General features: G+C 49.3%; 2 protein-coding genes across 3 annotated transcripts in view; one reads left to right on the top strand and one right to left on the bottom strand.

Annotated features, from left to right (window-relative positions):
- The window catches only part of KCNIP1 (potassium voltage-gated channel interacting protein 1), a 356,323-nt gene that overhangs the window by 18,955 nt on the left and 309,597 nt on the right, over positions 1 to 27,771 (top strand). The gene's annotated exons all lie outside the window — the stretch shown is intronic.
- KCNMB1 (potassium calcium-activated channel subfamily M regulatory beta subunit 1) lies at positions 1,136 to 13,248 on the bottom strand. The gene is made up of 4 exons (XM_059919625.1): positions 13,165 to 13,248; positions 9,533 to 9,690; positions 7,183 to 7,354; positions 1,136 to 2,125 (listed from the first exon to the last, which is right to left on the bottom strand). The coding sequence occupies exons 2-4, from the start codon at positions 9,664 to 9,666 to the stop codon at positions 1,856 to 1,858; spliced, it is 576 nt and encodes a 191-aa protein (XP_059775608.1). The 5' UTR covers positions 9,667 to 9,690; positions 13,165 to 13,248; the 3' UTR covers positions 1,136 to 1,855.

A 27,771-nucleotide genomic window follows, 5' to 3' on the forward strand; every position in this document is an offset into this window, starting at 1 on the left:
ATGCTAGTTAACATTATTGTTGGTATAATTTCTTCTGGAAGTTTCTGAGTATTCATTACTTGTTACTGTTATAACAACAGCTTCCATTTTGACCACCTACTATGTGTCAAACCTTCATTAGCCCTCCCAACTACCCTAAAGGGGGAGTCTCTCTTTTATAGATGAAACAAGTGAGAATCAGGGGGATGCAATCCGGCGGAAGTGGAGATAGGATTCACCCCCAGGGGCTGCACCTGGAATCACAGCTCCGGGAGGAGCTTCAGGGACACCAGCCTAACTTCATGTCCAGCTCAGGACTGGAACTGACCAAAAAGTCATTGATTCATTCCAAAAAGCCCAGTGACAGGACCCTGGTTCTGTACACCACTGGATCTCATGCTCCAGCACAGGTCCCCTGCAGCCATTGTTAGAGCACAAAGTGCTGTCCATCTCCTCGGGACCCCACGCAACCACTCCCCACCGCACCGCCTTGGAGTTTCTGGTTCAGTAGGGCTGGGCTGAGGGCCTGAGAATGTGCATTTCTCACAAGCCTCCATAGAATGTTGATATTGCTGGTCCGGGGACCACACTTTGAGAATGACTGCTCTAGGTCAAGTTTTTGGAGTGGTAATGGTAGAGATGACAGCTTCCCCCAATTATCCCCTTTCCAAGACTGAGAAGGACTTCCCCTGCAAGGCCAGTGCCTTGTATTTATCTGCATTGTAAATCATAAATCCCCATCTCTGCGGTTACCTTCTCTCCATACAGGGTTCTTAAACTTGTGTGTTCTCAAAAACCTGTCTCTGATTGGAGCTGAACCCCTTCCCTAGGCCACTTGCATCTGCTTGGTGATGGGGAGCTCACCCTTTCAAGCTTCCTTCGAAAGTAACATCTACTGTTACTTTTCTGATTAAAAACAAACACAATGAAACCAAACCTTCCTAGTGTTGAAAATTTAGAAAAGTACCAAAAATAAAAAGAGGGAAGAAAGTTACAGTTAACCACCATCCCACTGTTACTACTTTGATGTATTTTAGTATTATTTCTTTATAGTCTCTTGTTATTTTTTATGTATTTGGTTTTTTTAAGTTGAGGTATAATTGATATATAAGATTATATTAGTTTTCAAGTTTGTAGCATGATGATTCGATATCTGTAGTATGTGTTGCAAAATCATCACCACAATAAGCCTAGTTAATATCCATCTCCCCACAGTGACAGTTTTTATTCTTGTGATGAGAGCTTTTAAGATCTACTCTCTTAGCTACTTTCAAATACGCAATAAAGTATTATTAACTATGGTCACCACGCTGTACGTTATATCCCCATGGCTTTAAGACCAGAAGTTTGTACCTATATTTGTTAATATTGGTATAAAAATGTATATAGCTCTGAGAATCCTGAAAACAAGCAATGTTCTAAGTGTGCTCTGTCCATGAGGGCTGCTGTTGTTTTCAGAGTGGAATTCAAAGAAGGAACAGAGGTTTCCCAGGGATGGCTTCCTGGGTGGGACCAGCAGGTCTTTGATCCAACTGCCAGGACACAGGCACAGAAGTCAGAATCACTGTCATCAGTGCAGTGGACAGTGGCACAGTAGGAAAGAAGTTTGAGTCAGTTGAGCGGGGACAGGGAAAGGCGAGCCATCACTGGTTGGCCTTGCATTCTCCCGGGTCTGGGGAAGCCATTGTACCTTCTTGAGCAGGAAATGACTTAACAAAGAGATTTCCCAAAGACCATCCATGCAGCAGAAGACAGAGTGTATTGGAGGGGGGAGGGGGGGAAGGCCGGGGGAGGAGGCGTGGGGACACAAGTGAGGAGTAGCCCGGGGACCCATCCAGCCCCTGGTGGCCCGAGCAGTGAGGTGGTGTGGATGGGGCTACTTCTGGGCTGCCAGGATGGAGAGGGACTGGTTGATCTTCACCATGACGATAACGAGGAGGCCACCGGTCAGCAGGAAGGTGGGCCAGAAGAGGGAGAAGAGGAGGGTCTGGGGACCGTAGAGGCGCTGGTACAGGACACTCGTCTCATTCTCCCGAGTCGTGGAGAAGCAGTGGAAAACCTGGCGCTGGTGGAATTTGGCTCTAACCTCCTCCACATCGGCCCGGGCCATCTGGTAGTTGTCCAGGCTGCCTGGGATGTAGGAGCACTGCAGGGAGAAGCAAGAGCACCCGTGGGGCTGGACATCCCTGCTTCTCAGCGCCCGGCGTGGAATAAAGATGAGCGTCAGCTTTGCAGTCAGGCCCCTGGGTGGGAGCCAAGACTGTCCAAAGCTTGGCAGGCTGCACGTGGCGTGGTTCTAGAAGGTGTGTACACAGTGTCGTTTGGGAGGGTGGTGGCCTTGGAGCTGCACACCTGGGGATAGGGGCCCCAGCTGGAGCCCTGGCTCTGCTCCCATTGGCTTCAGAACCTTAGGCAAATGGCTTACCATTCTGAGCCTTGATGTCTTCATCACTGAGATGGGTTAATAGCAATATCTTTTTCAAAGGAGTTTATTAAAGAACTTCAAACTTATCTGTCTAAGGAGACCAATGGGGGACACAGGCTGAGTGGGCTCTATATTTCGATTCAGGGCAGAGGTCATACACTCAGTTGTCTACAAAGCTCAGGCAGGTAACGTCCACAGGTGAGGAAGGGGAGGGAATAAGATGACAGGCGCCAGCTGACACTTGGTGTCAGGGGATGGGTGGTCCTGGTGAGATGGAGAGAGCCAGATGCATCTAGACTGGCAGTCATCACTCCATCTGGACAACTGATGCCATGCCGTCAAGAAGACCAACGGTAGCCAGACCTCCAATATTTTAAGAGAAGCCGGAAAACCAGATTTTAATGTGGACCCTCACAATTTTAAAATATTGGCGAAAATTTGAATTGAAAACCCTTTGAGGTCTAACTCTGCGTGAGTCAAGCAAAAGATGTTGGCCAGCTGGTATTTGACACTGAGATTCAAAGGAAAGAGAGAATGCATTTAAAAGAGCTTTGTGCAGGCAGAGCCTGGGACACGTTTAATTCTGACACTGCTCATTGTGATTAGGAACTTTCCGGCCTGGGCATCTGAGGTCCAGATGGAAAGCTCCGCAGAGAAGGCACAAAGTGGAGACCCTGGTTTTATCTCTGCTCCTTGCTGGGTGGTCTGAATGTTGCTTATGTGAGCCTCCGGCAGATGTTCTGCGAGGGTAGTCCCCCGCATGGCCTCAGCAGCTGACTACCTGGAGGGCTGGCCATAAGCACAGGCTCCCTACTCACTCTGAATGGCTGAGGGTGGGGCTCAGCAATGGGGTGATTCCTCCATGCACTAAAGTTTGAGGACCACTGCCCTCGTCCAATCACGTCCAAGATCAAAACGAGTGACAGTGTTGAGCCAGCTTCTCCCCAGGCCTGGGCTGCTCCCTGTATTTAAATGAGGTCCTGCCCCAAAGCCACCTGCCCTGACAGCATTCAGTCCAGCAGTACAGAGAATGGTTGCATCACAGCTCTGACAGCCTGGGAAGTGGGAGAGCTGCATCCACATGTAGATCCACGTCCCCAGCCAGTCAGGGAGCAGCTGAGGCTGCGGAGAAGCTGGCTCTTGAGGAATCTGGCATTCAGATTTGTTGGGTACTATAGGGTCCCAGTAGCAGGTGGATCCAGAATCCTGAGCTCAGAGGGCCTAGTCCTATCTCCCCAATGTCTCTGACTGTGACCTTTGGTAACCTAGCCCACTGAGCAAAGGTGTGGTGATGGAACCAGACAGGTCTGAGTTCAACCGCAAGTTCCAAGTTGTGTGACCTTGGCAAATGTCTCAACCTCGCTGAGCCTTGTAGATTGGGTTTGTGAGGGTGCCTGCCTAGCAGAATTGTCATGGCGGTTAAACAAGATGATGCACGTTAAGCGCTTAGTGCAGAGCCCAGGACATAGTATGTGCTCAATAAATGGAAGATGCTATTAATAACAATAATAATATTGTGACTTAACTATGAAATTGCAACAATACTCCTTCTTTCCCTTAAGGAGGGGCCTATGGACAAGCTCCGAAGTGGGGACTTGTGCCCATCCTGGGGTCCCACTGTATTCTTTGCCAGCTTCGGATCACTCTAGATCCTTTGTGTTCTCTAGACACTGGACAGGAGTTTACTCTGCAGAGCCAACCTCAGAGGCCTGGGGCCCACTTGCATCCTCTCTCCCCTGCCCTGGGTCCAGCTAACCATGAGTTGTCTAAAGGACCTTAAATGATCTAGCCTCTCCCCCAGGCCCTGCAGTGTCACTGTCCTCAGCATAGACCGTGGGAAGGGGCTTAGAACGCCCCCCCAGGCTAAGTCTCATGGAAGAATCCAAGAGTGGGCTGGCGACACCCTTCCTCATAGTAGGGGTTGGGGGAGACAGCCTTGCCAGGCCTTTCACATGTGATTCCAGAAGACACCCAGCTGGCCTGGAGCACTGGCTCCTTGCACGGCAAGGGGCTGAACAAAGGTGGGAGGAACAGCTGGTGCACCAACCCAGCTGTTTGGCAAAACCATGAAGGCCACTTCTACTGTCAAGCCAGAGTGGCAACCTGCCATTGGCACTACTCCTGGTCATGCCTGGATACTATGGGATAAAAGATAGAATATCCAGTGGCTGCCAGGGCTGTCCTTCCAAGGCCAGACAGAGGCATGTCTCACAGGCTGCTGACAGCCCATTAGGGAGAAGATCTGGCCTTTCGCTCCTCTGGCAGCCTCAGGACCGGGGTGGCAGTCTGCAAACCAGCCTGTTCCCAGCCCCCATTGCACCAGTGATCACTTCTGCTTGTCTTTGAAAATTTGCTTCTTGATCCTTGAATAAATCAGGGGCCCCTGGATGCCAAAGAAGAGGCAGGGGTCCTGGGAGGAGCTGATTCAGGTGGGTTTGGAGGCTCTAGCTCCATCTGGCATGGCCGAGTCACGCTAGTGATGACAGAACAAGTCAGAGCACCTTGCACTGCCCAGACCCACTTCTCCATGACCCCCTAGCGCTGTCAATGATCCCACTGTCCCCCCAGGCACCCTCCCCCTTCCCATCCCATCAGCTGCCAAATTCTGACTGTCAGCATCCATCCCTACCCAAGCTGTCCCAGGTGTTTGCTGCAGCCCTCACCTCTCTCCCCAGTAACTGAACCCCACACTCCTCCACATCACTCTGATCATGCTGTCAGGACCCCAAATCCTTTAAAGACTCCCAGCTGCTCACAGACAATAATTCCCAAGGAACCTTGGAATCACCTGAAGAGCCCAGAGATTCTGCTTCAGTGGGTCTGGTGTGGGACCCTGGTTCTAAGTGCCCTAGATGGATCTAACCCACAGACAGAGGTGAGGAACCCCAGCTTCCCTGATCACATTTTAATTCCACAGTTTGGTAGTCCTTGGCAGGGAAGACAGGCACACAGCTTATACAGCGCCAGAATATCATTAGTATTTCCCTTCTTTACGGTTTGCTTGAATTTAAATCCCTGGTAATCAGTAGAACCTTCCCCCAGGAAATGGTGGAGTCTATTAGGAGTTGCAAATGACTTTACTCCCTGTTAAAGCCAGCACCACGAGCATTATTTGGTGTGAGGTTTTTCCAGGCAAAGCTCTGGCCTTTTGATGCAAATGCAAAGGAACTTCATGTGTTCCCAGCTCAGGTTGATGAGAGACCAGCCCTGGTGGAATCAGAGTCTCTTTCAAACTGTGTACCCAGTACGTCAACCCTGAGCCCAGAAGGCCTTGGCATTTGCTCTACGTATTTGCAGGGCTACACGGGGAAGACTAACCTGCCCGTTTCATATGGTTGAACCAGTGTGTTTTTCTGTAAAATGGCAATTGTGGATAAGCTTAACCCTTCCTCCATCTTTCCTTCCCAGTTTCCTTCCTTATGCTGAATTGTTAAAGCTCAAAAAAAAAAAAAAAAAAAAAAATCCTGATTGAATATAAATGCCTAATCCCATTCTCTGTAAAATGGTTGCTTCATGTGCTTCCCTAACTGTGCTGTGTCAGGGAATGCTGGAATTCAACCTTCCCTCCTTCTCTCCTACTGTGTTGTGCTTGCTTTCACTCTCAGACACCCTTGAAGACTGTCCTTTTAGCAAAAAAAAAAAAAAAAAAAAATTCAGAAAAGTGTTTTCTGTAATATTTTTTTAATATGAGAGCTAATTACCTTCTATAACATGTAGTATTCTTCATTAGAGTTTTTTTCTCTCAAAAAACAAAAAAAAACCCAGTTTAATTGTCCACTTTGGTAGTGCGGGGGGCTTCTGAGAACAGACCCTAGGCTACTTCTGAAACATTTTCCCGCTACACCCCATCCTGTGGCATTGTCTGTGCCGGTGTTGGAATCTCTCTCTTACCTGGCCCTCCCTCCCCGTGCCTTGTTCTCTGCCTCCCCTTGATATGTATGTTCCCCGCCCTGTATTTCTGTGTAACCTGTACCTGCCTGATTTTTAACCCAAATGCCTTTCTGATACCCTCACCTCAATGTGCTAGGAAATGTCACTCCCTCCTTTAACGCCCATAATTTTTTTGGTTCCTCCCTATGGCACTGATTCCTCTCTACTAGGTGTTATTTCACGTATGAGCTCTCTCCTCTTGAACCCGAAGCCCCTAACACAGGAAGTGCTCAGCGATGGCTGAATGAAAGAGCGAGTGAATGAGTGAGTGAAAATGGGCCAACTTGTGTTTCCTATAGAGAGGGCTACAATGGTGGATTTGGGTTGGGGGGTTGTTGAGAGGCAGTGAAGGGAACATCTCCCAAGTGTTGGCCTCCAAAGGTTGCTCCAAACCTGGGCCTCTGGTTTCCTAGAGTTGCAGGTGGGAGTCACAGGGGTTCCTCTCTGTGGGGTCAGCTCTGGGTCTGGCCTCTCATGTGACTCACTTTACAGGATGAAGCAAGACCGTTAACAGCTTCTTTGTCGTGCCTGCTATCCACCCAGCATCGAGCCTGGCACATCATATACAGTCCCTGACTTCATAACAGCGCCTCAACAAATGTAGAAACTGAGGCTTAGAGGGGCCGTGTTGGCTACTCCCACCACACAGCTGCTTAGTGGCAGGTCTGTCTGACTCCAATGCAGAAGAGCTAAGTCTGTCTGGACCTCATACCAGCTGTGGCCCCTGGTCAAGTGGGTTTATCTTTCCCGGCCTCCGCTCTCCAGAGCGGGGATAGGGAACCAGCTAGGGACAGGCGCACACGCCTGCCAGGGGTAAGGGGATGTGTACCTCGCCCCCGCGTCAGTACCTGCTGGTTCCGGTCCCGAGTGTCCTCCGTGTGGTACAGCACGGCCCACCGGCCCACGGATGACACGTTGACCCACAGGCACGGGTACTGGGGCACTCTCTTGCCCTCCAGCTCCTCCTGGTCCCTGATGTTGGTCTCAATCAGGTGACACATGGATTCCTGGGTCCACACGCTGGGGAGATGGTGCACACACATACACATCTCAGAACCTGGATGGCACAGATTGCCCAGTGTGAACCCCTCTAGAGAGACCCAGGGCCGAGACCCTCAGCATCTGGCACTAAAGGAGCGTGACCCCAGAGCCCCTGGGCCCAGGGCAGGAATCGTAGAATCCGAATATCACCGCTTTGGGGCCTTTTGGACAACATCTGCATAAGTGGTTCTGGCCCTGGCTGCTCACCCAATACCCTGGGAAGCTTGTGAAGATTGTCATGGCCAAACCACACCCCAGAACAAGTGAATCAGAATTTCTAAGGTAGGTGGGCTCCAGGCCCTGGTGCGTTTTTAAAACTCCTCACAGTGATTTTGATGGGCAGCCCGACCTCAGACTCCTTATCCACATCATCTTCGTCTTGTAGAGGGCAGCAGAGAAGTTCAGAAAGGTCAAGTGACTTTTCCAAGGCCACACAGGACCTGAAGCCAGATATGGATGGCTTCAGAATCCGTGCCCTTTCCTTTAAAAAGAGTAGATGGAGGAGGGGCTTGATTTGTCTCCCGAGTGGGGAAGATGACGGGGACGGCGCTTAACCCGGAGAAAACGTGTTGGAGGCACGTGGCTGCTCTGAGCGGTGCCTTGCTCGGTAAGATTCTGGCCCGGAATGGCTCCAGTGCTGGAAAAAGTGGGGCAGGAGCAGGCCCGGCAGAGGATGACAGGCTCGACAACACACCAGTGAATCGATTGTGACTCATCTCCCATTTGCCAGGCAGGAGACACATTGCCAGACTGAGGGGGCTGCCAGCCACTGGAACATGGCCAGAGGCAAGGGTCTGAGACTTATCCTAAGATCAGGCTGAGAGAACTGAGCATATTTGCTCCCATTAGAACATGGATCAGGGCTTCCCTGGTGGCGCAGTGGTTGAGAATCTGCCTGCCAATGCAGGGGACACGGGTTCGAGCCCTGGTCTGGGAGGATCCCACATGCCGCGGAGCGGCTGGGCCCGTGAGCCACAATTACTGAGCCTGCGCGTCTGGAGCCTGTGCTCCGCTGCAAGAGAGGCCGCGATAGTGAGAGGCCCGCGCACCGTGATGAAGAGTGGCCCCCGCTTGCCACAACTAGAGAAAGCCCTCGGACAGAAATGAAGACCCAACACAGACATAAATAAAATAAATAAATAAACATAGAATAATCATTTAAAAAAAAAGAAAAAAAGAACATGGATCAGGGACTTCACAGCTTTTCCTTTAAAAGCTCAAGTGGTTGACATGTCAGGCAGCAAAGGCATGGGACATTCTCTGAGATTCCAGAGCAGAGCTCCAAGGGAACAGTTTTTTGGCTCAGTGTAGACACTCCCTACTTATCAGAAAGACCCCCAAATGAAATGGTGTATACAATTGAGGTAGTGAGCTCCCCATCACTTGAGATATTCAACAGGAAGATAGGTACCCAATTGACTCAGAGGTTTGTGAAAGAGAGCCAAAATGCAGATGAGCTACAAAATTCTGTGACTCTCTGATTCCTCCTGGGATCAGACTCACACTGGGGCATTTGCTCTGATCCTTGGCTGTTTCTTTCTTTTTTTTTTTTATTTATTTTTATTTTTGGCTGCGTCGGGTCATAGTCATAGCACGCGGGCTTCTCTCTAGTTGAGACACGTGACATTCTCTCTAGTTGTGGTGCGTGGGCTTTTCTCTAGTTGTGGCGTGCGGGTTTTCTCTCTCTAGTTGTGGCATGCAGGCTCCAGAGCGCATGGGCTCTGTAGTTTGCGGCACACAGGCTCACCAGTTGAGGTGCGTGGGCTCAGTAGTTGTGGCGTGCGGGCTTAGTTGCCCTGCTGTATGTGGGATCTTAGTTCCGGGACCAGGGATCAAACCCACGTCCCCTGTATTGGAAGGCAGATTCTTAACCACTGGACCACCAGGGAAGAGGTGTTGGTCTCCTTCGCTGTTTTTTTTGTGAGAAGGGCCTCCTGCACCTTTTACGCCCAAGTTCCAGAACTCCAGACATGCAGGGCCCAGTCCGGCCTACCCTCCCTGCACTTGAACCCTCGACCCTAAGAATGAGGATTGTCCAGACCTTCCTGCCTGTTGTGAGGGTCAAGGGGAAGGGTAAGAAGAAGCCTGGGGTTCCTTGCAGACCAGACCCTTAGGGGAGAGGCCGGAGGATGGGGCCAGGCTGGGAGGGTTCGGTACCTTTTCTGGTAGAGGGGCAGCACGGTCGTGCCGAGGATGTAGTAGGTGATGACGGCGCACGCCACCATGGCCACACCCAGGCAAAGGGCTCGGGTCTCTCCCCGCTTCTGGGCCATCACCAACTTCTTCCCCATGTCCACAAGGGACAGCAGTCATTTCTAGGACCACAGAGGCAAACAGACGTGAGATCAGCACAGGTGACAGGTAAACCACAGAAGGGAGGACAGGTGAGAGAAGAAGGTGGTCAAATATCAACATCATCTTTACTTTTATATGGAGCTTGGCAACCTCAGAGGGCTTTTTTGACCCCATGTAAGCCTCCCCCCAGCTCTGAGCGGCAAGTACTATCATCCCCATTCTACAGATGAAGGACCTGTGGCTCAGAGAGGTAAAGTGACTGGCCCAAGGTCACACAGTGTGTGACAGGCTCAGTAGTGGCCCCCAAGATACACATGTTCTCAGCCCCAGGATCTGTGACCGTTACTTTACATGGCAAAGATTTTAAATTAAGGATCTTGAGATGGGGAGATTATCCTAGATTATCCACGTAGACCTAAATGTAACTGCAAGGATCCTTATAGGAAGGAGGTGGAGGGAGATTAGACACAAAAGAGGAGAGGGCGCTATGACCGGGGCGGCTGAGATTGGAGTGATGTGGCCACGTGCCAGGGAGCGCGGGCTGCCACCAGAGGCTGGAAGAGGCAAGGAATTACGGATTGTCCCCTACAGCCTCTGAAGGAAGTACAGCCCCGCTGACACCTTGATTTAGACTTGCCAACATCTTGCTGATTTTAAACTTCTGGCTTCCGGAACTGTGTGTATGTAAATTTCTGTTGTTTGGGGCCACCAAGTTTGTGGTACCTTGTTACGGCACCGATAGGAAACTAATACTGGAGATAAACTAATATCCTCCCTGCAGAAGTGGACCGTCCGTGCTCTTTCTCCTAGGATACTTGTCTCAGAACAGCTTGGAGCATTTCACAGTTCTGCCAAAACAGTCCCACAGCAGGGCCGGCTGGGCGGGGGCAGCGTGCAGAGACGGGGCAGCAGGACCCCCAGAGGGCAGCCATAGGCACTGGGGTGGCAGGAGGTGTCTGCACTACTGGGACCCTGTAAGAGCCTCCCCCTTGCTCCAAGCAAGGGCAGGAGGCATTACGTGGCCTCAACAGCTGCTCTCTTGTACGGAGGACTTGAGCCGCCCTGGGCCAAAGCAGATTGCAGGGGAGTGACTGGCAACTTCCTCCCTTCCCCCTTCCTGGGCCGGAAGCCCCTCGTTTTTCTTCTGGGAATCTGCTTCTCCCCAGGGCAAGCAGGGCCCCTCCCTCCCCTGCTGGGCGCACTGAACACCCTCCAGGGGTGTCACTCTTGCCACCCGTGTGCCGCCTGGAGCCAGAGGTTCCTGGCTTCTGTCCTTGTATGGCTTTCCCATCCCTCTGTGCATTGCCTCACAGCCTGTGGTGAATTCCTGTGCTGGTGTTTTGTTTGTTGTTGAAGGTAGCAGTTCTACCAAAGATACAGGGGCCATGGGGCCTTTCTCTGTAATCCCTGTTGTAGGAGAAATTTTAGCCAGACATCAGGAAGGAATTTATTCTCCCCACCAGGTCCCTAAAGTAATAAACCTAATATTTTTATGAATTAGTGAGTATCCAGGAGATAGGCATTATTAGTCCAAAGGGATTTTTCAGCAAAGTGCTTTATTTTCTACTCAGGCTTCTCTCCTATTGGACTGTTTCAAGTGTCCAATCAGAGATGCTTGACCCCCTGTCCTCCCCCCTCCAGCTGTTCCCCCTCCCCTAGTGTCCTAAAGAGGAGATTCCAGGGTCAGATACCAAGGTTACAGCCCTGTCACTCCCTCCAAGATGATTGACTCCCTCACCCAATGATGACTTTTCCTTCCACATTTGGGGCACTGAGAAGTGGGGTTTCCCTGCATTCTAACAGACATTACAAACTCACAAGGGAAAAAATGTTCCCTTGACAAAGAAAGACGTTCTGTTCAATTCTCTTCCGTCCTATTACTTCTGTCCTTCTGTCTCTCCGTCTTGTGGGAGTGGGACAGCCCACATCATTGTTTACCTGGGGCCAGTTTAACAAGCCCATCCACGTTTTTGCAGGTAAAGGAACGCAGCCACCTGAGGATGGGCTAAAAGCCCACATGGCCTGCTTCCCCAGGACTGTCTACGGTCACTGGCGCCTGGCCCCAGCCCCAGGACTGTGGAACACAAGTCTCTGGGGCCAAGAAGGAATCTTGCCTTGGAGGGAGGACCTAGGCTGAGTGCTCACAACAAAACCAGTCCTTTCCTGGGAGATTCCGGGCATCCTTGAAGGGGGGAGGCCTGCCCTGCCTTCCTGGCTAATCAGGCCCCAGGGGCACTGGCCCTTCTGCTGCGCAGCTTCTGGTATCCTCCCAGCCCCTGGGCACTCCCGAGGCTGGGGAAGGCAGGACCCTGTGCTACCGGGTCTGAGAACTCAGGAGGAAAAGAGATGGGAGGCTCCCTGTCACAGAACAGTCTGGAATCTGCCACTCGTTCAGATCCCACCTGTCTGCAATGCTCTGGTGAGACTGTGGCCCACACTGAAGGAGTAGGCTTCAGAGTTTTGATAAATCCTCCTGAGACCACGCAGGATAAAAGAATGGGGAGAAGTTATGGATGCGGATATGGTCATAGGATACAACATGCACAGTGAGAGCCTTCAGACAGGAGGAAGGTTGGGAGCTGCTGGCATCCCCTGGGGTCTGGACAAGAAGAAATGGGTTGCGGCTGTAAAAGGAGGGATTTCAGTTAGACTCTAAGAAGACTATCTCCGTTTTGAGAATTGCTAAATATCTCTGGACTTTGGGGATATAGCTTCCCATTTAGAAAAGTCACTAGAGGTCTGGGGTGGATTTAGGAAAGACGAAGAAAGGCCAAGCAAGACAGGATTTTGGAGGGTCCTGTGTGACCTGGTATTTGGGTTGACCTCCTTTTCCTTAAGAGGACAGGGCATAGAGGACAGTGTTTAAGGGTCTGGTGGAGTGAGGGACAGGCGGTGTTTTGAGGTCATCAGACATGGGATCAAATCCTGGCTTTGCTACTTAGCAACCTCGTGACTGTAAAATGAGTATGATAGTACATGCTTCCAAGAGTTCTGACAAAGAGCAAGTGATGTACCGAACATCATGTTTATCACAGTGCCTGGCCCAACGCAAGCCCTCCATAAATATTAACTCTTACTATTAACAAAGAAAACCCTGAAGGTTTGGGTCAGAAGTCCCCAGTGCTCTTGCTGGGCCTGTTTCTGCCCTACCCCCTCCCCTGGTGACAAGTGCCAGGACCGGTCCTGATCTCCAGGCTGCCGCTCTCTGGCTGCTCTGGGAGCTGAGACCTGAGGGCCAGAGCGCTGAGTTACTACAGTGACTGGGCCATGGAGCGCCCACCCCTACCCTTGGCCCCCCGAAGGCCACCAGACCATGGGTCCAGCAGTTCTAGTCCCGAGTGACACAATATCCGCTCCTCTGGAGCCCAGAATCCTGATGGACAGCCCCTCGAGGGAGGGAGTTCCCACTGCCAGCCTCCCTCCACGAAGCTCTCCCCCCCAGCCCCAGTCTCTGGAGAAGTCACTTCCCCAGTGCCCTTGAACTTGGTACTCACAGTCTCCCCGGTGCCCTGTGAGTCTTCGGCAGACACTTTTCTGCCTGGCCCCCAGCCCCCACCCCAAAAGAGGCCGCCTGAGCTCCAGCAGGAAGTTTGGGCTCCCAGTCCGTCTCTGGGGAAGCGGCCTTTGGTTCCCGTCTGAGACGAGCCTCCATGCCCAAACATGGTCAAGTCTGAGCACACAGCCCCAGGACACAAACTCGGGAGAGCAGGTACCCAGCCCAGAGGAGGGCAGCTGTTACCCAGGCCCCTGCACCTGCAGTTCCCAGAGTCTAGTGGAAAACAGATTTTGCAAAACAGACAGCAAAACTGAGAAGTCAGGAAAGACCATCTGGGTATATTTGGAGACATTTCTTCTTCACTCAGTCTCTTCTCTGAGCTGGCAGAGAAGCCAGGAATAGAAAATGAGTTTCTTTTTGTTGACATGGGGGAGGGAGGAGGAGTTGAAGCTCTGAGGGGTTGGGCTTGTCAGCCGCTGAGGGGCTGGCATTTCCCCGCTAGAGCAACCAAAAATCCTTAGCCTTTGGCGTTTGTGTGCTGTGTGACCCTGGGCAGGTCACAGCAACTCTCTGAACCTCAATGTTCCCATCTGTGCTCTTGGGATTTTAAAATCTTACTTTGTTCAGGGTAGTGATGAGGGTTAGAGATGGTGGAGATTTGGGGCAGGGGAAAAGAAACTCACCTTTTAAAGACCAACCAAGCAAAAGCTGGGAGCAGTGAGAGATTGACCACCGCTTCCAGCCAGCCATGTCCAGGAATAGCTTTCTTGGCCCTATGGCCTCCCAGAGACTGTCAAACTGTACATTTTGGGCTCACGGGCAGAGACTTGTTCCCATCAATAGGAAAGACAAGCAGCAGCGTTTGCAGGCAAAACCATGCTTCCCTGCCCTTCTTCATCCTTAAAGTGGTTCTTGTAAGGATTAAAAAGCAGCAACAAAAACAAACCCCGTGTATTGGGCCTTCCCTAAGCATCAGGCATGATGTGGGTGGTTAGCATGTCTCTGCCCCACACTTTACGTGATGGTCAGTTGAAGAAACTGAATCTGAGGCTCAGAGGCCTTAAGTCACTGGTCCACAGTTACCCTGCTCTAAGGGCAGGAGCCAGATTCAAAGCTGGCCCTTCCAGATTGCAGAGCCGGGGCTCTCTCTCCCGAGCCTTGTGTTTCTCTAAAATATAAAAGCTCACCTCGATTATACAGACACCTGCCACTTGAGGTTCTGGTGGTCACCTGAGTGCCCCCAGCTCCTGGGGGGGTGTGAGCCCAGCCCAGCCATGCCTGTGAATGTGTTCTAGCCCCTCCCTCACTCCTGCCTCGGCTTCTATGAGGCAGCCAGCCCAGCAGGCCATGAAATGAGAGCTGTGTTCAGGCCGCTACGTACTCTCCAGCACTTAGCCCCCTTCCCCTGCCCCTTTCCTAATTGAATGCTATTAACCGTAGAGTAAATCGTCTATAACGGGCATCATAGCAAAGGGAGTCTCTTAAGGTCTCAGACCTTACAGATACTGCATTGTCAATGAAGGACACAGGGCCTGGAACGCATCCCCAGAGGAGTGATTTTCCAAGATGGTCCTTGGCCCCCACCCCCACCCCCCACCCCACCCCCACCCCCACCCCCCGCCCCCCGGGAGCCAGAAGATTCCTGCCCATGAACTCATGCAAAAATGCCGGTCCTTCCTTCTGCTCCCCTGGGGGAGAGACACAGATGGCCTTTCATATGACTAAAGGGCTACATTTAACCAACTAAATGAGGTGTTAAGGGTTATACGTTTGGAATTTATAAACAAACACTAGCATTCTTCCCAAGGTACTTTCCCCCTGGAAGATAGGAACAGGCAGGGAAGGAGGGTGCGATCCTTCTGCTGCACCAAAGCTAACCCCTGCCAAAAGGCTTTGACATGCCTCGCTCGTGAGGGTATGTGGGTGGAAACCCTGGTCCCTGGTTGGCTGTGGGGTTTGTGTGGGACAGATGATTGTAGGTGGAAGGCAAGGAAATAATGATACTACAGCAATGAAGACTGGTACTTTGCACTGGCACAAAGGATAAGAGATCACAAAATCACTCCCCCAACTTCAACCTTCCAACAACCTCATAAGGTAATAAGCACTGCAGGCTCACAGTAATCCATTCAGGTAGAGATTTTTCTACCCATTTTATAGAGGGGGCTCACTGAGGTCCAGAGACGTTAAATACACTGCCCAAGGCAGGTTACTTTGCCTCTCTGGGATTCAGTTTGTCCATCTCTAGAATGGAGATACGTATAGGTAGCCCCTCAGTGTTTTTTGAGGAATAAGAGATCATCTGAGCTACCTGACACATAAGGTGGCAGATTGCATTTTCCCAGGATGGCTACAGCAACACACATCCCATCCCATGTGCTCTTCTTTCATTGTGACATCGACCTTCCTCCATAAAGAGGGGGCATCTTTGTCCCCACCCCCTCAACCTGGGAGAGCGTTGTAACTGTCTTGCGGATAGAATGTGGCGGAAGTGACACTGTGATTCCCAAGGCTAAGTCGTAAACAGTGGTACAGTTTTCACTGGACACTCTCTCGCCGGACACTGTCCTTAGAACCAGCCACCGTATTGTGAAGAAACCAAGAGGCCCCATGTAGTTGTTCCACCTGACAGCCCAAGCTCAGTTCTCAGTTAGCAAACAGCATCTCCCAGGTATATAAGTGAAGGAGCCTGCAGATGACTCCAGCCCCCAGCCTTCAAGTCCCCCAGCTGAGGCCTCAGACATCAGCCACCATTCTGCACCCTCTATGAATTCCGCATCCACAAAACACATGAGCAAATTAAATGGTTGTTTTATGCTCCTATGTTCTGGGAGGATTTGTTATGCAGCCATAGTAACTGGAACACGTTGTAAGTGGTTTGGAAGGGGGACTGTTATTATTGCTGGTGACAGTGGTAATACAGAACCAGGATTAAAAAGCCTGAGATTGCTGTACGACATGTGATGGGGGAGCTTTAGAAATGCTCTGTACACTCTTCTATCAGGTTGTTCACTGCTGCACAAAAGGAGTAGAAGGGCAGTGATATAGGAGGGCATTTTCATTTATCAAGCATCTACTGTGTGCCAGGGCGTGATACACATACATATGCAAAAACACATACACATATACATGCATATGTGTATGCATACACATATACGCACAAACACACATATGCATACACATATGCATAATACATACACACATATGCATAATACACATATGCACGCGCATACATATGTGTGCACATATACACTGGTACGTGTGTACACATATACTTACACACGTGCATTCATACACATGCACATATACACACATATGCATACACATAATGCAAACACATCCATGTGTATATACACACATATCCATATGTACATATATATGCCCGTGTGCACGTGTTTGCATACACATGTGCATATACTATGCAATACACATATGTACATATATACATATCCACATGCATACACATACACACATATGCATATACAAACACATATACATATGCATATGCAGATAGACATAGACACACGCACACATACATATGCATATACATATACACATGTATGCATACACATACACAAATACATACACACATACATTCCTCTGGGCAATCCTCACAAGAGGTCTTCTTGTTTCTGTTATTCGCCCAAGGTCACTCCCCTGGCATGTGATGTGATGGAGCGGATGTGCACCTGTGCTTGCTGGCTCCACAGCCCGTCCTTGTCCCTCCATGACTCTCCCAGATGCTGTTTTCAAGAGGACCAACATTTCTTTATGACGTCTGCTTCAGCTGCTTTACAAACCCCTTCTACACGGTCTATAGCTCTTTCTGGATTGTGTATCCACTTACTTATGTAAACCCTTTAGAATCAATATCTATTCTGTGCCGCCACTTGGGATAATAAGTCCCATAAATCAAACTGGCAACCCGTGTCCTGAGCCCCTGCTGAGGGTGTGTCACTGGCTGAGTGCTGCCGGGGGGAGGGTGTGAGTAGCTCTCAGCCCTAGATAAGCCATTTGCTCACAGACATTTGAGGGCCTGCTGTGCAGAGGCTGTGAATCTGTCACTGTGCTGACCTGTAGGTCAGATGTGGCCCCTTCCCCGCAGGGGAGCGAGGATGCATTTTTAACACGGCCAAAAATCACAACAGAAAAGATAAAATGACATGTTTTAAGGGAGAGAGAGTAATGAGGAGCAGAATAAAGCACAACAAAAGATTTTTCAATCGAGTTGAGAAGACAAATGATCAATACAAAAACAGACAATTAAATGCCAATATTCGAATCAAATGACAAGGGGAGCCCTGCCGGGGAACAGGACAGGCTCTCTCCCTGTGAGCGAAGGGCTATCTCGCTCCTTTTTCCTGACTCTTCTAGCCACTTTTTCCCCTCACTGCATTTTTCTTACTTAAAGACAAGGCATTTTAGCCTGCTGTATTGTAAACATAATTGTAAGCAGCTTGAAGTCCTCTTTGAAACAAGGAGGAACATAAGTCAAGAGCCCTGCAGTCCATCTGTGTAGTAAGGTGGGATTTTTTTTTTTTTTTATGTCTTTTCCTTTCTGCAAAATCATCTAAGCTCACTGTGGAAAAGGTGTACAACAGAGAAGGGCAGGAGGAAGATGAAGGTACAATGATAACCTCACCACGCCATTCGGAGGGAATCGCTGGTGAGGGGAGGGGGCATGCATCCTTCCAGACACTCATAAAAGGGTGCAGGTGCTCTCCTTCCAGAGAGCATGCCCCCTCTGGCCCCACCTGCTAGTGAGCTCTTCCCTTCCAGCGGGACTCACTCCTGGGGTCCTCACCTCACCTCCTGTGCCCCTAGCCACCCCCCTCAGCTCCTGGGCCCGGGTCAGTGCTCTGATTTAACATGCTCAGAGCACCGCCTCCACGGCACTTCCCCTCTGCAATTTTACATTTATTCGCGTGCATTCTCCATTAGCAGGTCACCCCATGGGGATGTAAGTTTCCTGAGATCCGGAGCAAGAACTGTTCCTGCTCACTGTCACATCACTAACACCCAAAGGAATAAATAGAGAATCTTGGGATTTTGCTGTTGTTTGTTGTTTGGCTTGGAAAAAAAAAAATCTCTTACTTGAAAAATTTTTTTTACCCTCTTAACCATGTTTTTAGTGTACAGTTCAGTGGAGGAACTATATTCTCATGGTTGTGCAACTGGTCTCTAGAACGTTTTCATCTTGCAAAATTGAAATGCAGTACCCATTAAACAACTGCCCGCTTTCGGCTCCCCCCAGGCCCTGGCAAACATCATTCTACTTTCTGTTTCTGTGAGTCTGGCTCCTTTAGATACCTCATATAAATAGAATCACACAGTAATTGTCCTTCTGTGTCTGGCTTATTTCATTTAGCATAATGTCCTCAAGTTTCTTCCATACTGTAGCATTTGACCAGGAAAAAAAAAATCTTGCTTTTTACTATAACACAATATTATAATCATTTCCCCATCCCATAAGACATTTTTTAAAGGTTGTATAATATTACATTTTATGGGTAAACCATAATATATTTGATCATGCCATTGTGGGATATTTAAGAATGGTGCCTTTTGTGTTTCCATACAAATTGTGAAATTTTTTGTTCTAGTTCTGTGAAAAATGCCAGTGGTAGTTTGATAGGGATTGCATTGAATCTGTAGATTGCTTTGGGTAGTAGAGTCATTTTCACAATGTTGATTCTTCCAATCCAAGAACGTGGTATATCTCTCCATCTATTTGTATCATCTTTAATTTCTTTCATCAGTGTCTTATAATTTTCTGCATACAGGTCTTTTTTCTCCCTAGGTGGTTTATTCCTAGATATTTTATTCTTTTTGTTGCAGTGGTAAATGGGAGTGTTTTCTTAATTTCACTTCCAGATTTTTCACCATTAGTGTATAGGAATGCAAGCGATTTCAGTGCATTAATTTTGTATCCTGCTACTTTACCAAATTCATTGATTAGCTCTAGCAGTTTTCTGGTAGCATCTTTAGGTCTAGGTATAGTATCATGTCATCTGCAAACAGTGACAGCTTTACTTCTTCTTTTCCAATTTGGATTCCTTTTATTTCTTTTTCTTCTCTGATTGCTGTGGCTAAAACTTCCAAAACTATGTTGAATAATAGCGGTGAGAGTGGGCAACCTTGTCTTGTTCCTGATCTTAGTGGAAATGGTTTCAGTTTTTCACCATTGAGGACGATGTTGGCTGTGGGTTTGTCATATATGGCCTTTATTATGTTGAGGAAAGTTCCCTCTATGCCTACTTTCTGGAGGTTTTTATCATAAATGGATGTTGAATTTTGTCAAAAGTTTTCTCTGCATCTATTGAGATGATCATATGGTTTTTCTCCTTCAATTTGTTAATATGGTGTATCACGTTGATTGATTTGCGTATATTGAAGAATCCTTGCATTCCTGGGATAAACCCCACTTAATCATGGTGTATGATCCTTTTAATGTGCTGTTGGATTCTGTTTGCTAGTATTTTGTTGAGGATTTTTGCGTCTATGTTCATCAGTGATATTGGGCTGTAGTTTTCTTTCTCTGTGACATCTTTGTCTGGTTTTGGTGTCAGGGTGATGGTGGCCTCATAGAATGAGTTTGGGAGTGTTCCTCCCTCCGCTATATTTTGAAAGAGTTTGAGAAGGATGGGTGTTAGCTCTTCTCTGAATGTTTGATAGAATTCACCTGTGAAGCCGTCTGGTCCTGGGCTTTTGTTTGTTGGAAGATTTTTAATCAGTTTCAATTTCAGTGCTTGTGATTGGTCTGTTCATATTTTCTATTTCTTCCTGGTTCAGTCTCGGAAGGTTGTGTATTTCTAAGAATTTGTCCATTTCTTCCAGGTTGTCCATTTTATTGGCATATAGTTGCTTGTAGTAATCTCTCATGATCCTCTGTATTTCTGCATATACTCTTCTAATTTTTAATTTAACATTGTACTATAAACATTTTCCCTTATCAATACAAAGTCTTCATGACAATATTTTTACTGTCTGCATGACAGTTAGAAGGCAGAGTACAATTTACTCAACTATCTCAATTTTATGCCCAAATTGTTCAACATAAAGATTACTTCCCATTCTCCAAGTTATAAATAAGGCTGCACAGAACATCTTTACGCAGGTAGCCATTTCTGTAATTTTGATCGTTTCCTTGGAATAGATTCCAAGAAGTGGAGCCAAAAAAGTATAAATGGTTTTTAATATTCTAGGTACTTATCGTCAAGATGCATGGCAAAGGAGTGCTGCTTTGCCTCCAAGGGCCAGGATGAGTGAGATTTTCAGCAGCCGCCTGGATGCAAGCCTTCCTGCAGGGCCCCCCAGCTTCCCGTGGCTCCTCTTGCTTTCTGGTTGGCCAGGCCGGGAGCTGGAATGAAGCACCGGCTGGGCAGGCCCTTCCTTGGGCTGCAGTGTTAGCTCTGTGGTCAGTGGCTGAGGGTCACCCCTGTGGTGGACACCAACTGACTCAGGCCCCTGTGATCTCTTACCTCTTCTCTGTCAGGATAGCGTGTCTCCTGGACCAGTGACATTAACCACCTACACCCTGAGCAGGGGAGCAGGTGGGACTGCCAATGACCTCCCATACCAACTGGCTCTGCCAACCCCTCCCACGTGTGTATGAGGCCCCTGCTCATCCATGATTCCAAGTGATCCTCATGGAAACCCCACGCACTTAGCAACACTGAGGTTGGTCCCACATCCAGATGGAGACTCAGGGCTCAAAGTGCCCCCACCTCCCGTGGGGGGAAGTTGCTGGGGTCTGAGTGTGTGCCTAGTGGTCTGAGGGTCGCACCACAGACCAGCTAAGAGAGGCAGAGCCTGTACGTGATGGCATGTTGCTAATGGGGGCCCAGCAGGCCCTGTGGTTAAGGACCCCAGGCTGGATCTGTTTCCCTATCACGTTGTGTGATGAGAGAGATGGGTTTGCAGGTGTTTCCCCACAACTAAAGAGGGAGCAGTTGATGTAAATGAGAGGAACATTTATAGATCTAAGGAAGGGCAGGAATTTAGAAAGGAAAAGATAATAACTGTGCTGACTGACACTTTAATTTTTCTCCTATTAATGAGAGTAACCAAAAAAAAAAAATTCTTTTTAAAACATACCATGGAAAGAAAGAGGTTAAAAAAATCATCCACAATCCCACTCCTCGATCACAGCAACTATCGTTAGGTTTGTGAGTTCTCTTCTAGGTTGCTTCCCACCACCCCCCAGCCTTTTTTCTCTTGTAAAGCATCTTTTTCGAAGCTCTTTCCCGCACTCTGATTTTCTGTACCCAGTGTGGGAGGTTGGACAGGTAACATCTTCTCCTTTGAACAGGTGGAAAACGGAGGTCCAGGGAGGTGGCAAGGCCCCCAGCTAACATGCGAAGGAGCCAGACTTCACCTGTCCAACTCCAGGGCCGGGGCCAATGCCCTTTAATAATAATAGTCTGCTCCAGCCCAGGCACTTGGCATTCACTTTCCTATATAATCATCACAACAACTGTGCAATAGGTACTGTCATCATTCCCATTTTACAGATGATAAAACTGAGGCTTAGTGTTGGAAAGTAATTTGCCCAAGGTCACACAGTTAGGATGTTTGTAGCAGGGATTTAGACAGGGCGTGGCCTGTCTCCAGAGCCTATGGTCTTAAACCTATGCTCACCATGTCTGCCTGCACGGTGAGACCCATATGTCCTCTCCTGGTCTTCGGGGTCCTGCACAACCTGGCTTTCATTCACCTTTTCCCTTATTGCTCCCTGCTTCCCACCAGGCCCCTCCGCTCCCACTAAACTGAACTGCCCTCAGTTCCTCCAGTGCTCCGTGCTCTACCCCAACATCTAGGCTACTATTGCTAATAATGTGCACCTCCCCCCATCCTACAGATGGCTTAAAAGCTACCTCCTCCAGGAAGCCTTCTCTGACCACTTCCCAGACAGGAGGGGCACCCTCCTCTGGGCTCTCACGGAGGCCGCATTTCCCCTGCCACAGCGCCTGGCCTGGGCTGAAACTGCTGGCTGCACTGTCTCCATCACAGACTGTAAGGTGTGGAGTCTTGCTCCCTGGACTGTCTTCAGCATTTAGCCGGGTGCTGTGGGGAAAGCCTATCCTGAGAATGTCCTCTTCTTCCCCCTTCATGATGGGGTGCTAGACGGGATCCGGTCCTGAGGGCAGGATGCAGCCCTTTAATGACCTCCAGCACCCATCCTTCTCTGCCTTCTCTCTTCCCCTCAGCCTCTCCTGTCCAGATTTTGAGACCCAATTCCAGGCTGCCCCTGCCCCCACCATGTCCCTTTGGCTTCCCCAGGTCTGAAGCAGCTTTCTCCTCCAACCAATGGTTCACAAAGATTTTTCTGAGGAGCACCAGTCCTGCATAAGATGGTTCCTTGGTCCAAAATTTTGGGAAACCCTGCCTAATAACTGATTTCTTTGATATCCACCTATTAATGCTTTGGAAATCAGCACCTGTTTCATTTGATACATATGAAATGTGAAAATGTTTATTTCCTGGGAAAGTTATTATGAAATAAATGGGGCATCTTACAACCGATGGCATCTTGTAATGAAGGAAATGCGGTATGGAAGGTGTCAGGCAGGTTAGGAGGGTAAAGGTCCTGACAAGTCCTGCAACAGAGAAACAAAATTAACCGTGCTGAGCCCAATGCTTCACAAATGAACTCTAACTCCTGAATATTTTTTAAAAGACATAGTAACACTCCAACGAACTACATTTCTAGAAAATACACTTTGGAAAGCATTCCCCACAATATTTATCATTTATGGAGCATATGTTAGGATTCACCTTGTGTTATTTCTCTGATCGTTTCACATTTGCTCATCTTGCCTTCTTGCCTAGACCACATGCTTCCTGAGGGCAGGGCAAGCTTCATAGAAATCACTGATACATCGGAAAAGTGATGCCCCAGAATTACACTGCTGCTCAGAACACGGCCTCATCCTCGGCAAGGTAGTGAGAGTGACCTTCACCAGGAAGGAAGTAGACCTTCAAAGATGAAGGCCTTGTTGAATCACATCTTGTTTGGCTGCTTGACTTAAGGCAAGTTCCTTAATCATTCTGAGCCTCAGTTTTCCCATCTGTAAACTGGAAGAATAACAGTTTCTAGCTTCTAGGATAGATTAGGGGAGATAAATATGGGTAGAGCCCTTGGAACCACTCAAGAGATAAGAACTCCTATCAAGAGATAAGAGCTCTGATACTAGCTGTTGCTGTCATTTTGTTGTTATTGTCATCTTGAAATCCACCCCCCCACCCCCGCCCCCCGTAGTCAGTGGTGGACGGTATTAATTGGAGGAGGAAATTGTTAGATGAAAGAGGGTCACCGGATAACACTTGCTGTGAGCTCACTCATTATTCCTCAGGGCATCTGCAGGGCTCGGCCAGACCCTCATCTGTAATCTGCTCTTGCCCAAAGCTGACCGAATGAGCTCTTTGTCATGTAACACAGTAGGAGCGAGGGTGTGAGCAGAATTATTCTGCACCCAAACTCCGAGAGTAGAAGAGGCCCTGTCAGAACTACATTTGTCCCTAGTGGTGACCCCGGGAACTGCCATGTGGACCCGTCAAGGAAAAAGTGGTAAAATTCCAAATGTTTCATTTTGGTTGGGTCTGGTTTGGTAGTTCTTACTGGGGCAAAGGAAAAATTGTATTTTCAATGCCCCATGGCTTCTTGAAGAAAGCATTCACCGCTGTCACCGCAGCCCTTGTCAAAAAGTCTCCGTTGAAAAGAAAACAGAGAACACAGAGAGAGAGAAGCAGAGTGAAGTTTCGTTCCTCCTGTAGGTCTCTGTGTGTGAGAAATTTAAATAGAAATGAAGGCCTTCGGGGAAGAGTCTGGCTGCTCTGAAGCTCTGAAGCATTTCACTCCTGCAGCAGCTGGGCTTTGGAAGGCAGGCGAGCCTGGCCTCACTAACAGCGCGCACTGCCCTGGGCGCATAGGTGAGGGCCTGCGGACCTGCGGAGCCGGGGCACAAGGGGTGGCTGGTGAGGTAGGTAGTTTGGAGGTGTGAGCTGCCCTCATAGCTGAAGAGGTAGAGGAACTGAGCGGGGGTAGACTCTGCTCCAGGCAGCCAGCGATCACAGCTGCTCATCTTCAGACTCAGCGATGTTACTAACGCACCCAGCTCACCCAGGCATTGAGAAGCAGGACGGAAACTCTGGTCCATCTGGTGCTCAAGACCATGCCTTTCCTTTTCCACCTTGTCGTCTGCTGGAGTTGACATCTCAAACTGGTCAGCATCATTCAGTGGCCTCCTTGGCAGGGAACAGGCTCCTAGCCTACACAAATCCATATGGAGACTCTTCGAGGACCTGCCTTCAGGATCTTGAGACCTCAAAGAGTCGCCCTCAGGATTTAGAACCTGGGTTCTCAAGGTGTGCATGAACTGCCCTGTTGCTCTTAGCAAACCTACAAGAATGAGCCAGTCTCCATCCCCCGATTCACTCATGGCTCCAGTGACGCAGGAGCAAAAGAGCCCCGAGCGAGCTCGGCAGAGGCAGGGTTGTACAGGAGTTGTGCACACAGAATCCGGAGCCAGTGTGAGTTCAGATCCCCCCTCTGCCACCGAGGCCACCATGCAGGGTTGGGTAGGTTATGCCCAGAGCAAGGGCTCCCGGCCAAGAGAGCGCCGGCGCCCGGGGCTCCTGTCACCAAGCTGTGGTCCCTGGGCCTCTACCCAAAGAACAGGGGGTCTTACATCAGTTCCAGAAAAGACCCACGTGTACCAGCCATGACCATCTGCTGCTGGGAGCTAGGTTATTTGGCTGAGTTGTGTTCCCTCGTTGTGCCTCAATATCTTCACCTGAAAAATGGAAAAAATAATATATTTCTCAAGTGTGTTGCTGTGAGGCGTCGAGGGCTGGATGCCCAGAAAGCATTGAGAACAGTGTCTAAAGCGTAGGAAATGCTCAAAGAGCGTGGTAAGTATCTGAAGGATTAGCCATAGTACCTGACCAGCATTTTTAAAGGATAGTTTTGCTGGTGGCCAACTTTGAACCCACAATATTATCCAATTTTACATTTTTTGTTCTAAGCTCCAAGGTAACCATCAGAATCCCAGCGAAACCATCAGCGGGCCCATGAGCCCCACCAGCCAGCCTGCCTCGTCAGCCTGCCCTCTGCAGGTCGGCCGAGTCCTTCACACAGGGCACCACCGACAACACAGGTGCACCTGCGTGTCCTTCCTACACCCTGAGATGGAAACGGAAAGCTGGCTTTTTTTTTTTTTTTAAGCTCATCTTCTGTTTTGGACCAATTAAAAGAAAGGCATTTTAATAGCCCTGTGGAAAGGGAACTGACGTTGTTTCCCCAGGCTGCTCTCTGAGCCCAGAGGTCTGGGAGGGATTAATAAAGATGCTATAAATGCAACAGTGGCCCATATGTCTGTGGGCAAAGTGCTCTGGTTTGGGAGGAAGGGAGAAAATTAAATTAAAATGGGAAAATATACGTTATTCGAATGAGGATAGAGAGGAAGAACCCAGTGGAGTCTAAAGGAATCTGAGGAAATCTGTCGGCAGGATGTTGAGGTTAGCTCAGCACTGCTGCACAAAGATGCCTGGCAGGTGGTGAACTGGGGCCCCAAACAGAGTCAACTCTTGAGTTTGGTCTCATTCCTCTTACCTATGTCCTATCCATGGGCTTTTAGTGCTGTGGTCCAGGGATGACAGATAGTTGTATTTATCAGACTTTCTCTCAAGGCAATGTACACGGTCACCCACCCAGCAAATGTTAATGAGGCATCTTCTCTGTCCCTGACCTTGATAGGCACTGGTGACTCAGGGATGAGCAGAGCCAGCTCCGGGCCGCCCTCAGGGAGCACTCAGACCCACCATGTGGCCAGTGAGAGGATGAGACTGATTTCCTGTGCCCTTCGTGGGCCGCGGTGCTGGCTCTGGGCAGCATTTGCTCACTTCTTCTCCCAGCATCGCCCTCCACCCCTGCCAGGAGGCAGAGGTGATTATGATGCCTATTTTACAGATGAGACAGCTGAGGCGCACAGAGGTGAGGGAACCGCCACACAGCCAGCTGTGGCAGAGCCAGGGTTAGAACCCAGGGGGGTTGTGACTTTGAAGACTAAGTTCTCACCCACCTTGCAGGCAGCTGTTCTGATAGAAGAGAGCAGAGGAGGAATGTCTGTCTGTCTGTCTGTCTGTGTCTGTGTGTCTATGTACACGTGGACATGTGTGTATGGCAATGGTTCTGAGTCTACCTGAGATAAGCATTCCTGGAAGACTTCCTGGAGGAGGTGAGGTCTAGTGGAGTCCTAAAGGAAAGGTCTTGAGTGCCAGGCTAAGGGATTTGGATTTTATCAAGTGTTTTTTGAGCAGAGGTGAGGCATGATCATATCCTCAACAAACCGATATTTAATTAGCAAGTACTATGTGCCAGATAATCTATTAGACACAGAGAGGGTTGCAGAAATCTAAAATGAGATGTAGTCCCTGCCCTCTCTTAGCTTCAGTCTAGCTGGAGGATGAAACAATGAAATATTAAAAAAAAAAAAAAAAAAGGATTAGTGACAGTGTTGATAAACTCATGCCAAGTGCCAAACAGCAGGCAGAGACCAAGTGCTGAGGGAGGTAAGAGGGGGCAGATGACTGGGCTCTGGGCCAATTAAGGAGGCTTCACGTGTAGGTGGAATCCCAGCGGGGTTGGAGGAATTGGGAGGGAGAGATGGGAATGACACTAGAGCCAGGGCCCAGCTTCTCCCATTTTGGGGTCCCCAGCGCTTAGCAGACAGTCTGCCTCCAGCAGGTGCTGATAAGTGCTTGTTGAATGAATCAGTGTTGTGTCCACTGAAAATAAAGGGTATGTGGCTGAGAGGTAAGGTGTGACTCTATCAGGGATGGGGGGCCACTGAGCCTCCAACTGCCCACCAAGTGCAGTTTAACTGACTTGTGACCCCACCCATCAGATTAACGTCCTTCAGTTTTCAATTTTTCAGTTTTTCCAGGGCCAGACACACATGAGGCCCTCAGGCAATGTGTGCTGAAGAGGTGAGTAGGCTCTGTGCCAGGAGCAGCAGGAGAAAATGTGGAGAAGTCTGTGGGGGTAGATGGAGGAAGCCTGGAATGCCGGGGCTTTCCTGTGAGCAAGTGGTAGCCACCGAGGTCTCCGAACATTCAAGAAGCAGAAGGTAAAAAATCAGGGGAAGATTCATCTGGCTCTAAGCAAAATGCACTGAGTGGTGGAAAGGAAAGGGGGAAATGCTGTGAGAGGGGGCTTCAGAAAGTGACTGCTACCACTTAAACTCTGCAAACCCTTTGATCCAGAAATTTGATTTCCGGACATTTGTCCCAAGGTCACTGAACAAGCGTGGAAGAAAGCAATTTCCGGAGATCCTTGCTGTGGAGGACAGAGAACATTGGCATGTAGCTCCCTCTAGGGGTGCAGTGGGCGAGCTTGCTTCCACAACAGGCTCCTTGCTTTTTCTCTTCCCCTCTCGCCTCAGGGCCTGTGCACCAGCCGTTCCCTCTGCCTGGAATGCTTTTCCCACATCTAGTGACCTAACTCCCTCCTTCCCATCTCTGCTCAAACGCCCCCTTCTCAGTGACACCATCCCTGACCAACCTATTCTATTTTCCTCCAACCCATAATACCTGCCACTCCATG

Source organism: Balaenoptera ricei, chromosome 3, assembly GCF_028023285.1.
Source record: "Balaenoptera ricei isolate mBalRic1 chromosome 3, mBalRic1.hap2, whole genome shotgun sequence".
NCBI classification, from domain to species: Eukaryota; Metazoa; Chordata; class Mammalia; order Artiodactyla; family Balaenopteridae; genus Balaenoptera; species Balaenoptera ricei.

Excerpts from the sequence above, each read along its gene's own strand:
- KCNMB1 (XM_059919625.1), bottom strand. The coding sequence starts at position 9,666 with ATGGGGAAGAAGTTGGTGATGGCCCAGAAGCGGGGAGAGACCCGAGCC. Across the intron at positions 7,355-9,532 it reads CTGCCCCTCTACCAGAAAAG|CGTGTGGACCCAGGAATCCA; the intron begins GTACCGAACCCT and ends CCATCTCCCCAG. Across the intron at positions 2,126-7,182 it reads CTCGGGACCGGAACCAGCAG|TGCTCCTACATCCCAGGCAG; the intron begins GTACTGACGCGG and ends TTCTCCCTGCAG.